This window comes from Lagopus muta, chromosome 15, assembly GCF_023343835.1.
Source record: "Lagopus muta isolate bLagMut1 chromosome 15, bLagMut1 primary, whole genome shotgun sequence".
In the NCBI taxonomy this organism is placed as follows: Eukaryota; Metazoa; Chordata; class Aves; order Galliformes; family Phasianidae; genus Lagopus; species Lagopus muta.
Window position 1 is genome coordinate 10,660,048 of NC_064447.1, and position 15,492 is coordinate 10,675,539.

Here is a 15,492-nt window from a genome sequence, read left to right on the forward strand (position 1 = left end):
GGGAGGGAGGGAAGTCAGATTACCACCTACTCGCACCAGTCAATGTGGAACAGATGCTGAGAGGAGGGATATTATGCAGCTGAGAACTGGAAGCTGTGAGGTCGTTGTGCTCAAGTTAAGGTTACCTGTAACATTTCTATCTTACAGAGTTGGTTTCAGCTTTCCAGGTTTGTTTTTTAAAGCTGTTTATAATTCTTACTAAGAAATCAGCAGCTTGCTGAAAAGGATTGGTGAGAACAAGTGTAAAACTAAACTCAAAACTGCATCAACATACATACTAATGTCATTAGGAGAAGGAAAGAAAAATTAGTTTAAAAGCTTGAATTCAAATTCAGTGGAACTTTAAAAAACCAAAATGTTACCATGCCTGTGCAATTACCAAGCACATTAACTTGTGTTCAAATATATTTGATGTATTACTGAAGTTAAATCATAACTAATAATGGTAAAAACAGATATACAGATTACTTATTAACTTGAGTGTGGTTTTGAAATAGAAATAAATTAGTTTTACCTCTGGTTTCCGTATTTTAAAGGAGAAAAAGGCATTAAGAACTAGTAACATTTTACATGGGACATTTATCAAAACAAGACAGAAGCGTTGACTGTTGTGCTTTGCTTTGGTCCCCACTGTTCTGAACACGTCCTTGTTTGCCCTCCATCATAACTCTGCACACATTAGTTTCTATGGACTGCAGCAGATGACATGTTCCACACACACATGCTTTACCAGCTCCTGAGAATATCCTGCACAACACACAGCGCAGGCTCCTGCTTTGCTCCCAAATCTCAGCTCAGCTCTTTCTGACATGATCCTCAGCACCAGGCTTCAGATTTGCTTTGTAGCAGAGCTGTTGAAGATGAATGCAAACTGCATCATGAGAAGCAGATAAATGAGGAACGACCAACTCGAAACCTTCACTTTCTGTGGTTGCTGTTAGGGATGTGGGTAGCGCTGGGTGAATAAAGCTCGGGATCAAAATGCAGCATTACTTCAATTTTTTTTATCTGCTTTTCAAATCTTAGCACAGAAAGATACTGATCTACTGCTCTTTGATGGTGTTGCTGTTGTTATTAAGAAAAAAAATGCAGCTAGTAATTTCTCTGGGCTGAATATGAACTTTTCAATTGAAGACTTGCTCCATATTGAAAAAAATTACAATTCAACAATTCTGGCCTAAGTTTCTCCAATTTTGAGCAAGACCAAGACGTGGTTAGTAAAATGGGATGAACTCGGATGAACAGAACTGTGCCAGCACAGGAGTCTGTGGAATTATACATGTGAGTTTCTCCCACAGCACTGATGGCCTGCTTGCCATACCAACTAACAGCTGAACTTCTGCTACCCAGAGCGGGCAGATACAGCTCTGCATGACACTTCTCTAACAAATGAGGAAGCCTGGAACTCCTGGAGGATCCTGCACTAAGAGCAGGTTATCTGCTCTGTGTTATTCACTGAACAGCCTAAGAATGCATGCAGGAAACAACAGACCAATGCCCAATCATTTCAGCATCTTCTATATTCCAAATACATTCAGACACTGAAAATCAAAGCTGTGCACAACAGCTGAAAGATCAAAGTCAACACATGCCAAAGTCCATGTGACTAGCTGGGCTCCAATAGAAAGGAGGTGGCCATCACCTACACAGCAAAGCTTATCGTAGCATCACCCTGGGAAGGAGACTAATATGTGACTGCAGAGCTCTGAATCTCACTGTGAAGCCTTTGTGGGGAGCAGGAACACAAATGCCAACATGCAATGGCACTGCAGAACTCTGAACTCTATAAACCAGCCAGAGAGACTGAACTGCACAAGGTGGAGGTACAGCCTGAGCAGCATCTTTCAGTAGCAATGCTGGAAGAAGAATTCAGATGGAAAAAACATTGCATTTTCACTTGGAGGAGGCTTTTAAAGCACAGACCGTGTGCACAGTTAGCTTAATGGTAGAAAGAGGAGGAATTAACAGCTTAGCCATTTTTTCCTCACCAAAATGTTACTTTTCAATTAACTCAGCCTCTTCCAGCTGTTGAAATGAAAAAATATGATGCATAAGCACTACAAACTCAATTCCTTTTCCTTCAGAAATACCCGGTGTCACTGCACAGCACAGGGCAGCCCTGTGAGCCATCAGAATGTGCCCAGCTCAGACGCTGCAGCTCAGCACAGCTGTGTGAGACAGGAGAGCCATCACCCCTGAGATGTGGTTTATGTGGACGATCACGCAGGAACCCTGAGCTTCACAATTTCACTACAATTAACTAAAACCAAGTATTTACTCAGTCACCATTAAAAAAAAAAAGAATAAGGAAGAAGATTCCTATCAGTGTTAAGGGGTGCACATACCTTTGCATATACATTAGACACACAGAACAGAGTTTGCTCCCTTGCAGTCACATTCTTCTTGAAATAGAAGGCAGACAAGGACCCCAGTAAAACCACAGAGGAATACAACTTTTCTTTTCTTGTGACTACCTGGCCAGCCCATACATGAATTTTAGGGCAGATCATTTTGTGCTTGGTACGATGCAGCACTACAACATTTATCTGTTAATGCACAATAAAGTTGCATTTTCCAAATTTAGGTAATGACAGACCAATAATGAGAATTCACAGCATCCTCTGACTTGCATTAGAGCATTTCCTGGAAAGCAAAGTAAATGGAATGGAAAAGCGATGACTGGCATCAGTCAAAGCAGCATCATGGGGTATTTATCCATCTTAACATAAGGAGCACTTTCATTTACTTATGTACTTAAATCCATGGTGATCATGGATGATATCCAGGAGATGGGGCTTTTGAACACAATTATACCCATGACAATACTGTGTCTAACTGCTGAACTTGATCACTATGACATGTAAACTTGAGAAGTTTTTTAATTCTATAAAACAAATCTTTGATACTGGGAGAGAAAGCATTATTTGCTTACTGTAACTTTAGGATGTATTCTTACTAATATGTTGTCATATGTGCATTTTACATGTGTGTCTGCCTGCATGCCTAAGCATGTAAGTGGGCAAGCAGTCTCACTATGCAGCTAAATAACCAGCTCATTCCAAAGGTGCCTTATCGTGACCGTACTTGAAGTTCTGGTTTACATGAACTGGTTTGGTTCCCACACAACTGCTCAACCACTTCTTTTAAATGGCTTTGATGTGGCATAGGTTATTTACCATTGTTTAATACAAGCCTCTCTCCAGCTCTTCAGAAGCAGATGTTCTAAAAGCTGGGTGCACAGATACGAAGGATCTCGTGACACCACCTTCCCACTGGTAGCGCTGTAATGATGCCGTTACGTTCATGCAAATACCTCAAACCTGAGGGTTTTAATTAAACAACTGGACTCCAGTCCTTGTATTGAATGCCAGTGGTACCCACAAGCCACAAAAGCTCAGCATTAAAGATTAAAAAACCTAGTTTGAGCTCGCTTAATGTGCTGTGAAACTGTGTGTTGTCAACAACTCTGTGATCTCCAACCAACTGCACAACAACCCACACACATGCACATGCCCTTTCCAACCAGGGTGTCGTACAGATCTTCTTCACAGCTTCAGTTTCATTTGGACCAGAGAGGCCAAACAGAAGAGTAAAGATACAGTTGAAAAAGCTCCGTTTTGTTGGTAACTCCAGAGATTCTTCATTTAAAGCCAAAACACGTGTAAGAAAAAACCAAACTCTTTCCATGTTATTTCTCAGGGACATTTATGGTTACAAGCTTTTTCTTTGAATTCTAAGAAAATACTACTCCTTCACAAAGTGATCTTGAAGCATGCAAGAAATACATGCACCATTCTGTATCAGAGAAGGTGAAAAAGCTTCGAAATTTGTTAGGCCAACAGTTCAGAAATGTTACAGCAAGAAGAAAACATTTCTGTTTGCAGCTGGGTTTTTTCACTGTTTATACACAGTGCAAGAGAGGGGAGGGCCTGGATTGACTCTATTCCTCACAGCACTTCAACACTTTCATTAAGCTTGCTGAATTTCTGTTAGTGGTTGTCGAATGGCAGATATTAATGATGACACAAGGACTGCTCTGTGGATACCTTTCCTTGGAAGTATTAGCTCTGGAGAAGGCTCTTTCGAAGGACACCTATTATGAAACTGAACAAGCACATCTGCTACTGTGTAAGGCTCTCTCAAAGAGAAAAGCAAGACTTCAAAACGTTTCAAGGAAGCAGCAGCAGCCTTCTTTCTGATAGTCCACTGACAAGCCACAAAACTAACTTCTAAGAGCTTCTTCTAAGAGCACTAGAGGAAATTTGAGTGCTTTAAAGCTTATTTTTAGTGACAAAGAAACTTTTTTAGGTTTTGTCAGCATCAACCCTACTATCTTCCCTTACAAGCATAGTAGAAAATGCCTGTGCAAGTAAGAGAATCAAATTAGACCAAACAACAAATCAAAGAATTCTCAGTTAAGATTTTATCCAATTAACAAACATAAAATGCATAATTCCATACAGCATTACCAATCCATTGATTTACACCTTACATAGTTCACTTCTAGAAGCCGGCCACTGAGTGCTTTTTACTATATTGTGCAATTACATATTTGGTGAATGTATTAATAAACACAGTATCAAAAACAAATATTCATTTGTTTTTCCTATTCACGTTTCTGTAAGCAATAGGGCAGCACAACACAGCAGAATAATATTTATGCAAAACAGCCTCAGCCTCCCCTGTGTTCTTTTCATCAGTGGTGACACACTGAGTTCCAACTACCTCAAGTACACTCGGAATTAAAATGGAAACTGAAAAGACTCCCAGCCAGTAAGAGAAGAACATGATGGTCATTCAAACCAATGCAAAGACCAGTCTGCTTCTTATTAGGAAATTTTGACAGTGGGAACAGTCTTGTCTGTTGAGCCTATCAGATGTTTTAAAAGCAACTTGCTAAGATACTCTTTGCTCTACCTCCTTTTGATCCAACATTCCTTGTTGATTGAAGACTCGGCACAAGCCTTACCTTTGCAGTGTCTGTGTAGCACATCTAATGCAGCAATGAGGAACTCGTGTGCATCTTGTTGCTCGTACCCTGCTAAATGCCGTGCATGAGTCCATACCAGGTGCAATAACCTATATGGAATGTGAGGAGATCGGTGCCCAGAGTAAAACTGCTCAAAGCAAAGAAAAGGACATGACTGTTAACAAGTTACACAGCCTTAATGCATTTAATTATTAAAATCTTTATGAGCGCAATTAGTCAAGTAAATTTAAATCATTTAACTTTGATGGTCTTAATAATGAAAAAGACAGTTTTTAATCACAGACTACTGAAGAAATAGTCTCAGAACTGAGAAGTTTCTTTCATTTAGCTACGGATTAGCATTAACGAAAGAGGGACAAAACTCTCAAAACAACCTGATATCGACGCCTTTTATTGGAAGAGAAATTTCTGAAAGATCTGCCACGTTCCACTTTAAATAAATAAATACATACATACATACATAACCCAAACCAGTAATGGTCTCTGCTTTCCTGGCTTGAGGTTCAGCTCCTTCCTCACCCTTCTCCATTTCATCCAAGCCCTGCTGCTGCAACTCCTTTCATCTCATCTGAGTCTGCCATCACCTTTTCCTCACTCCTGACACCAACTCTGGCACCCCCAGCCTGAGGCTAAAGCCAGCAGCCTTCCCTGAGCAAGCTGACTTCTGCCTTCATTCAAGAACTGCTGCACCACGGTACCGGTCCCAAAAGCAATGCAGAGAGCTACTCTGAGAGATGCTCCAGCAGAGCATCAGGAAAAGCCCAGACAAGGTTGTTCAGCCAGGTTTCAGGCTCCATCTGGATTTGGAAATACTGGTCTGCAGCCCGATGAGGACAGAATATCTGCAAACGCAAACTTCCCCATGGCAGTGTACCAACATGCATTGATCCAACTGGTATTTCACTGAGGAATGTTAAAAAAGAAAGCATTTAAGGGCAATATTTTTGACAGTTGGAAATTTGCACGGCCTTCTGCCTTCCCTGACCTATAAAAAGCTATTTGCCAGTAAAGGGCGCCTGCAACACCATAATTACATTTTGCCATGATCCAACCAAACTTACAGACATTTATTTTTAGTTCTTCTTCCCAAACACAGAATACAGCAAGCAGCAAATGCACACAACAAAAATCAGGTTAAAAAACCCAGCAGTCTGTCATTTCTCACTCTTACTGGAAAAGCAGGCTTCCTTTCCCAGTTTCAAGTTCTCCCTCACCCAGCCTGAGCATTTCCTATAGGTGCAAGCACCAGCCTTGGCTACAAACACAGTTGGTCTTCTGAGGGCAAACGGTGCTAGAACAGGCTTATCTACTCATAAAGCCACGTTTCAATGCATTTCCTTAAAAAATACATATATTTTTAATTATTGTGAGCTCCCCTTCTTCCAAATCAGAAGATATACCTCTGCAGCCAACCACCACAAAGTGTTTCTATAAATAAAAAGATCAATACTCCACTGGGATGCCAACAAGAATGACACCAAGGGACCGGAGCGGTGGTGTGCTAATTGAAATCTGCTGACACAGCTGCTGCTCAACATAATTCGGGGAACTGCAGCAATAAAACTTCTCTGTTCTGTCATTCCTTACAATTAGTCCCAGAGCTTGCCAGTCATTTCCACCAACAGCACTCTCCATAATTACTCCACTGCAGACACTGGACCTGCCAGCAGCTTTTACATTCTCTCGTGCTTCATTGGGATGGGAAGAACCTAACAGGAAGCTTCATTGCATTACTGGTGATTATCACACAGAAACTAGAAACACAACTAGGGAAAGCTCTGATAACCATACATGTATGCAGAAGAAGCAGAGAAAGACTCCCTATTCTATACACCAAAGTGAAACAAAAGGATCTGAGTGTGTGCAGCAGCAGCATTGTATAAATGTATAAAACATCCATTCCAACTCTGCTGCTTCCTTGCTGCTGGAAAGACCAACCTACCAGCACTGATCCAATACATGAAAAAGATAAAAAACAGAAGGAAAAAAGTCAATTTAAAGCCCTATTTATTCATTATTACACAAAGCTTTTCATTAACTGTGCAAATCTAAATGGTTGTCTTTGTAAGTCACCTCTAAAAGACTTCAGTGGCACAATTCTTCCAAGCAGAAATTAAAGTATTTTTCTCTTTGAAAACATTTTCAATCCAACAGTATGAGTTGTTTATTTCAAAGAGGATTACTTCTAGCAATTTGCAAATGACTGGTGAGGCACTATTTAATTGCTGTTCTGGGTTAAAGCAGGATGCAGTGTCCTCAGTCTTATGCACAACTCGAGGAACCGTGTATGTCCCACTTAAACATTTGACTTGGATGAGTCTTGGCTTTGTATTTTGCATTACTGCTACCAAAAATATATCAATACTGGTCAGGGAGGAAAAAAAACAACAAAACAAACACCTGCACTCCTTTTTCCTGCCAGAAAAACACGTAAGGATGTTCCCCAATTCTGTGAATAAACAGATGCATGTGATGTATCCTGTACACATACCAACTTCACACTTCCCTTGTCATCAAGAATTTACAGGCATAAATCCCATCCCAGGCTCCAGTGCAATTTGAAAAGCTAACAGCTCCTCTTAGAAATTAGTTCTCAAAGGACTTCAGTTGTACAGAAAACTTACAGTGGATAAAGGGAGTGGGTAACAGAATATAACAACACTGACAGAGGATTCCCCAAAAATGTAAAGCTTCAAGGATCCAGACAAATACCTTCAGGCTCTGTGTATTTTCTATTCTGATTTCAGAGATGAGATTTTACTAAATAGGCCCCAAATTTGCATTCTCCCTTACCACATGCAAGGTCTCTATCTACAATAAGGGTCCTAACTCCTTTTCTACTTTCTACTTCCCTTACAACTTATTTTATATACAAGCTGTTCCAACCCTGTACAATCTTAAGATATCAAAGCCATACATCATCTCATTTCTTCTCCTTTTCGTCCTCACTTCTCAACTTCACACAGTTGTGCTGGGAACTTCGATAGGCTGCTGGGGATGACTAATGATGGGAACAAAGAAGGCTTTGTTCTTTACATTTCTGAGTGGATGTACTGCATTCTGCTGCATTCCCAGGTATCCTTGCTATTCTGGTCACAGAGTACAAATCCACCCATCCTAACGCACTGAGCGGTTACCCCACACACAAACTTACCTAAACACTGCAATGTGGACCATCCTAGAATGAATTTTTGTTGGTAAAGCAAAACTAAAACACAAATACCAGTAGGTAAAAGAGTACACAAACCCTTTCAGCAAAAAGGGTTCATGAACATATTCTGTATGTTCCATTTTCCCTTCATCTAGTTCCACCGCTGCTCTTCCCAAATCCTTTTCATTCCTTTTCTTTTGCCATGTAATTCATGTCATGGTTACACTGAGAAAGGGGTTTCAGCAGCTCAAGTGAGAACGTTCACTGATAGTTATTTAAAAACAAACAAACCCTCAGATTATTGCTTTGCATGCTTGCAAGAAAAACTCAAGGTGAGAACTCAGTCTAGAGAACTAACTGGCACTCACCACCAACCCACCACAAGGTGGAAGAACTTTAGACTTTCCTACTTAACGCAGACAAATCATTGGTATAACCTATATAATTAAATGATTTTTTAAATAAAAAGTAGGGAGAAATTCATTTCTGTTAAACTACAGAAGAGTAAAATTTGCTTATTTACATATCCTATGTTTCACTTAATGTTCAAACTGGTCTCTTTCTCCACAAGAATTCTTACTTGCATGCATTCTCCAGATCCCCTGGCATTCCATTTGCCTAAGATCACACCTTCAGAAAAAGAAAGGCTGGAGGGGAGATGAAATAAATTAACCCTTGCCCCGATCGTCTGTCACTGGGCAAGGCGCCTTGGGATAACTGCATCCGTTAATCCTGGTGGGAAAGCTTCCTAAAAACAAGACAGAACCTGAACTCAACTTTCCCTGGTAATTCAATTACAAAGGAATTCTTAAGAACCGCAGTGCTGAGATCTCCACTAGTTGGCTGTCCTTCATTCAGACCTTATCTCTGCAGAGATGCAATAGTTAGAATGAAGAATCCTATGCCATATATTTGGGATGTGAAAGATAACCAGGTCAGGACTGCAAGATACCTGTCTTAATTCTGCACGTGCAGAAATTCAACTGAATGGGAAACAGAAATTTGCAGTGAGCTATGAACACAACGTGGTATTATTAATGTTAAAACCAATAAAGTTGGATGACACAACAGTTTTGTTTGTGGAACACAAAGCGCTTGTTTTACTTTGAGGAGTCACCTTTTGTTCTCCTCCCACAGCACTTTGCTGCAATAGCAGTACAGAATACTGCACTGCTGTTCCCACAGTCTAAAATCAGAGGTGGCTCTTTGCTCATCTGCATGCATCTTACAGAACATCAATTATTAGAACTAATGCAAGTGTAGGCATGAATTCTGATCGGAGAAAATGAAGGCTGAGATTCTCAAAGTTGTGTGTGAAATTAAGCTTGATTACAGTTAAATTTAATGAGAACACTGCACTTAAAGCCCCATTACTGTAACTGCCCATTCTTTACTACGTGCTCGTACATAATCCAGCAAAAGGCATCTCAGGCCATCAGCAGGGCTGAGCATACAGGAAAGGAAACACAGACCAGGCTCAGGCAGTGCTGATGTTTCCTCCAGCCACTCCATCTGTAACGCAATACTCATTTCCTCCTTTCCCATGAGATTTGTTTTCTTTTCTTAATGCACGTGTATAAACAGAACATGGCAAAATTAATCAGAATTAGACTTCAAACAACAATCTGATGGAAGACCATAACAGTATTTTTTTTTTCCTTTATAATAAGCAAATACATTTCTATATTACCAGTCTACAGGAACTATTTCTGTACTTTTTTTGTGTCTACTGATATTTCCCCATTTAAGTCCACGTCTGGTCTGAATAATGCTGTAGCTGCTACCTATTGCTATGTCTGCCTTTAGTTTTTTTTACCTTCTCTCCAGACAGGCTTAGGAATAATTGAAAAATCAATCCAAAAATAAGAAGTACAGTATGCAGCTAATGACTGATAAACAGCATGAAATTTACAGATTGCAGTGAGTGCCGAGTGTGATTAGAAAGCAACTTCATACTGGAAAGGCTAAGGGGACTTCACCTTGCACACACACTGAACTCACCTGCACCAAGCTGCTGCACACAGACATCCCCAGCTACTTTAGGTGCTTTGTACCAACACATACTATGGCCCTGTTTTGCTCTGCTTACCAAGAAAGCAGATCACTCCTGGAAAGGCACAGGACTGGAGTGTATGTGTGAGCTTGTTTTTAGAGACATCTCCTTTTAAAACCTGAAGCTTACATTTAGCCATATAGCCCTTAATTCATTACAATAGTAAAGCTCATCTGCTATCAGCTAAGGACAAGAACGTGCCCATCACATGCAGCACAGATTAGACTTAGGGAAAGGCATGTTGCAAGGCCAGTCACCTGAGTGAAAAATAAAAGAACCGCTGCTCATATATGCAAGGTACAAACTGCATCAACACATTCACCTTCCTACATCCTCCCAGTCATTAATTTGTTTCCACATAAGAGATAATAGCAGAGGGTTTTCTGTTAGGAAGCACAGAGTCAACATCAGTAAAATACTTACACAAACCTACACAGTTCAGTTCCTCAAACCACAAGGCCACATATTGCTTTATTCTTATTCCCATTATCGCCAGAAGAGCCTGTGCCATATTTTCCAGTTACAACTTGCACGTTTAATTAACACACGCATTCAGCTTTGAGATAAACAACTGCAGGTCAGTCTCAGAAAAGCAGGCAGTGCTGCATTACGTCCAATCCCACCACTGCCTAAACAACGATGACTTAAGCACAAGTCTTCAAAGGCCAAGAGTTTTCTTTTCAGCAATCAGGTATTTCTGACAGCAGGATCTCAGTCTCTACTGCTCTGATTTGCGACCTCAAGGGGAAGCAGAATTTGCATTCCTTTTACATTTGCAAATAGAACACAATCCCTTTTGGGATACAAAACAGCCAACATCTGCAGAAAGGTGATGCTATTGCAGCAAACAGCACTCACCTCCTGAAAAAGCGTAGACATTTCACAGACCAGACATGAGCTGGGGCTTTGCATTTCACATTTGTGCCTGTCGGAGAGGAAGAAATCTCGCAGCAGTGGAGTGTGGGTAAGTGCCTGGACAATACAGTTCATAAAACATGTGTTCCCAAGATTGATTAGCCCTCGTAGACCTATAAAGACAGAAGGGGGAGGGGATGCGTAAGCATTACTGTATTTAGAAAACAGTACACTTAAATTATTTGCATTTTTATACAATTTCCACGGTGGTGTTAACAGATTTACTATGTATGCTCCAAGTACACAACTTTACGTTTAGGTAGGCTATTGGTTTTGATGTACTCAAGTCACAAACTGCCACGAGCTTTCTTAACTACAGCATGATTTGTTTGTTTTTGGGGTTTGTTTTTGCTGTAAATTCTTAGAGGAACATAAAACTCAAAGTACAGCAACACCAACAGCACTATTTTTGCAGAGGCCATTTTTCCAAACATCACCAAAACGTGCTCCCTCCTCAAGCTCGTACCCAAAGGCAACAACAACTGATAAACTGCAACAGTATGATACATTAAAATAAATCAGTTTGTTCTGAGGTCATGTAAGAGGTTTTCCCTCTTGCAGGTCACAAAGTCGAAGTAAGATTTTTGTACTGACAAAATACAACAAATATCTTCCTAAGACAGCCAGAAAAGGAAACGGCCTCAATATAAGCCAAACAAAAAGCCAGGCTGTGACACCCAGTACAGACTTTGTGCTTCCTCCTTCCCGTTCAAAACCCGAGATCTGAACAAAACACCCTTGAAGAATAACTGTGAACAGTGCTAGTTCCACTCGTATTTTAACTACATCACACTTTTATCTACAGCACACATCACAAAAGTCAATTTGGAATAAGAGGATTCATCACACCTTAAGTCAAACGTTCAGTAATGCCCACAGATGATTTCTTGTGCTTGGAAACCAAGGTGCTTAAAGGAATGCTCTTTTGTTGCACCACTGAAGAGAGGTTAGGAGTGGGGAAAGCTTTCAGTCATTTGCAAAGTCTAAGTGAGAAGAAAAACATGCTCAAGTCCTTGAGTACTCTTCCAAAATGTTAATGCCACCATACAGGAGTGCTAAACAAGGTCATCAGGTGGACAAGAATGATGATTTTTTAATCAAAAGTTTACTCTGAAACAAGGAAAAAAAAATGCCCTGACACACACATACAATTTTGCTGTCAATTTAAAACGAGCGTGGTCCTTTTTTGCGATATAAACAGAATTACTACATAAACCATGAATGAAAAAATGAATTACTTGATAGAGAACAAAGAATTGCCTTGCCATTCTACAGGAAAAATAAATAAATAAAGAAAAGTATCAGCTGGCAACGCTGTGCTAATTAAAAATGGTGCAGTTCCCTTGCAGTACACCAGACAGTGCTCAAAGGGCTCTTCAGCATCTTTCAGCAGGAGGAGGTGTGGTCCAGTTGCTATGTTACCAGAGAGAAACGGCACTGCATCAGCTGGAGCCGCACACTGAGCTGCAGGCGATGGATACAGAGCCCTCTGAAATCTCCTTTTCTGTATCTAATGAAACACAGCCCTCCTTCCAACAGCTTCCTGGTGCTTCTGTTTATTCACCGTGCAGGACAAAGTTCCTCATGTATATTGCAGTAACTTCTATTGGGCAGAAAGCTCATTGCAATCAGCTGCTTTATTTTCACGCTGGGAGGCAACAAACGTGTGCACATCATTAACAAAGTGTTAAATAGTTAATTTGGTGTAGCAGTCTGAAAAACAGTGCAATTCTGCAACACTGTACACAGTCCTATGTCAATCCACAGTGTACACATCTCTGCAAACAATATCAAGCAGAAAGATGTTCGTGCTATGCAAGTGGAGAAATGTTCAGTTGGTATCTCCTGCCTACTTCTCTCCTTTATCATCTATTTAGAACTTACTGGTTTTATTTGAACCAATCTGTGCCAACAGATGCTTGTGAGGCTCCCTGGACACGCTTGAGATGCACCAGGGTATTTTGAGCAGAAAGCTCTCTCCTTATTTCTCTCTGGAAGACTTGGCTACACTGGTTAGCAGCAGCATTCAAAGTCAGCCTGTGCAGCACAGAAGAGAAGTGGAAACCAGCAGGTCCACCTGGAGACTCACCCTATCTTTTTTTCCCCTTGATATCTAGTAGAAAAATCACAAGTAAAAGCAAACACATAAAGGCAGCTTTTTGGAATCATTTATTAAACATCATTTATCACATGCCTGAGGCTGGACCTTGTTTCCCTGTGACCACAAGAAGAATCAATCTTCCTCAAAGCTTCCACCAGACAACCAGTTACAACTCCATAGGCTCTCTTGCTTTTGCTCTTGATTGGTCTTCGGTGTCAGTCCTCCACAGGTAGAAAAAAGGGTGCTTCTTATGCTATGGCATCACTTGAATGAAGCAACACAAAACAACCTGCAAAACAGACAAGGCTGAAATGTGAATACCTCAAACCCTTTTAAAAGTAAGAAAATGGTGAATGTAGTAAAACATGAGAACTTACTTGACTGGAAAGGGAAAAAGGTAAAGGAGCATATATAACTCTTATCCTTAAGAGAGCAATGACTGCAGCTGCTAAACTGTCTCTCAAATTGACATCTGAAATGGGACAGGTACAATGCACAGAACTACAGCTAAGCTACTGCATAACTAACTGGAGCATCCTAAAAACATCAAATTTTGATGCACGTGTACTGAAGAACTGACTGAACTTAGAAAGACACATTCTCTTGCATGGAACTCTTATGGAAAAGGAGTTTTATGGGAGAGAAGCAGCTAGAAACCAAAGCCCATGCAGCATTCCAATCAATGCAATATTCAGAAAGTAAATGAGTTGTGTCTGCCACACCCTCTCCATTAAGAAAGTCTGGCAATATTTAACTGGAAGAGACAGCACTGAAACATAACAGACATAAACTAAGAGAAAAAGTGTCAAAATCTTAAATGCAGCAGTCTACTTTTGTATGAACATCAGTAGTGCCCACCAGTATTAATCATCTGACAGTACTTGTCTAGAGGGTGGGCTGATGCCAACGATTCCCAGCAGACTTAACTGCTCTTGTAAGGCTGTGGTACGCTGCAGATTTCTGCTGTGCTTTTTAGTAGTAACTTTGTCTCTGATTTTAATGAACTGTTTCCAGAACAAGCAAGATCAACCAGTGAGATACCTCAACTCTAAATGCAGATGGGTGCTCCTGTGGTAATCCTGTTTTGTACAGAAGCACTACTTTCCTCATAACTTTACAGATAAAAATATAAGTACTGGAAATAAATACTGCAGTCAAGACAGGTTTATCCTGCTTGGTATTAAGAAAATATTTGGTCATAATCACCACTATTTCCGCTCTGTCACATGCTAAACAGGCAGGGTGTAAGCAAAGCAGCAGGAATTCTACTTGTGCAATGCCCTCAGTAGACATAATCCTGTGCAGGAATTTCCTTTTACACTCACTCTCAAAGCCATAAAGCAGCAGGCTTACCTTTGTCACCTTCAGTTCTTCCATCTTCTTCCAGTACCGGTTTTTGATTTTTCAGATGCTCGAAGCAACTGATCTGCAACGCTGGGCAAGTGTGCTGCTGTGATGCAGGAACGTCCAGAACAGCAGTTCTGCAAGTCCACCCATGCAGGTGAAATGAAAACACCAACACAAGATAAGGAAATTCCACTTCTCATGGAGGGCAGGGGGCACTGGGGAGGTGGAAATGAGAGGGCCACACATGAACACAAAAGACTGAAAAGCAATCAGGTGCTTAAATCGCCCCTCTGAAGAGGTTCGTCTCAAAAGCTAGGATTGATGCTGGGATGGGAAGAAGAACAGATAAACCAGACTGAACAAATATTACTGTGATTTAATTGAATGAAGATCCTGGAAGCAAAAACGTAGGTCAGCGAATAACGCAACTGTGACATGAATCAGGAAACTGCTCAGCACAACCAGATCAAGAACCTTTGTACATTAAGAACAGGTCAGCACCACCTGAGCACAATTTGCTGGCCCCAAACCCAACCCTCCCAGTTGCCCATCTGTGTCAGTGAATCCCTGAAGCTCCACCAAATCGTATCAGAAGTCGGTGCAAGCTGAAGAAGTGCTCACTAAAATATTTAGAGGAAGCAAGTTCAACATAACCCTTGGAAATACAGTGCAGCACAGCAATAAACATCTTTTTTTTTAAGTTTGTTTTTTACATCTTATGTTCATACAGCAAGAACATATTTATAGTGCATCTTTCTGAAAATGTATCTCAAGGGAGCACTGCCCTACTTCTCAGTACCTAAAGAGGGGAAAAGAACCCAAACCTCTCGGCTCCCAGGTGGAAACCAGACTGCACATTTCCAGAACGCAGCTGTTACGAATATGGGCCCCAAGCAACCAACACACCACTGTTCCATTTGCATGCCAGAAGCAGC

General features: G+C 40.8%; 1 protein-coding gene across 2 annotated transcripts in view; it reads right to left on the reverse strand.

Moving 5' to 3' along the window:
• USP22 (ubiquitin specific peptidase 22) overlaps positions 1-15,492 on the reverse strand; it is an 87,230-nt gene that overhangs the window by 13,005 nt on the left and 58,733 nt on the right. For both annotated transcript variants that reach the window (XM_048961987.1, XM_048961986.1), the window contains 2 exons: positions 11,053-11,222; positions 4,970-5,117 (listed from right to left, as the gene is read on the reverse strand). In XM_048961987.1, the coding sequence (XP_048817944.1) occupies positions 4,970-5,117; positions 11,053-11,222 (318 nt within the window). The remainder of the gene's footprint in view (positions 1-4,969; positions 5,118-11,052; positions 11,223-15,492) is intronic.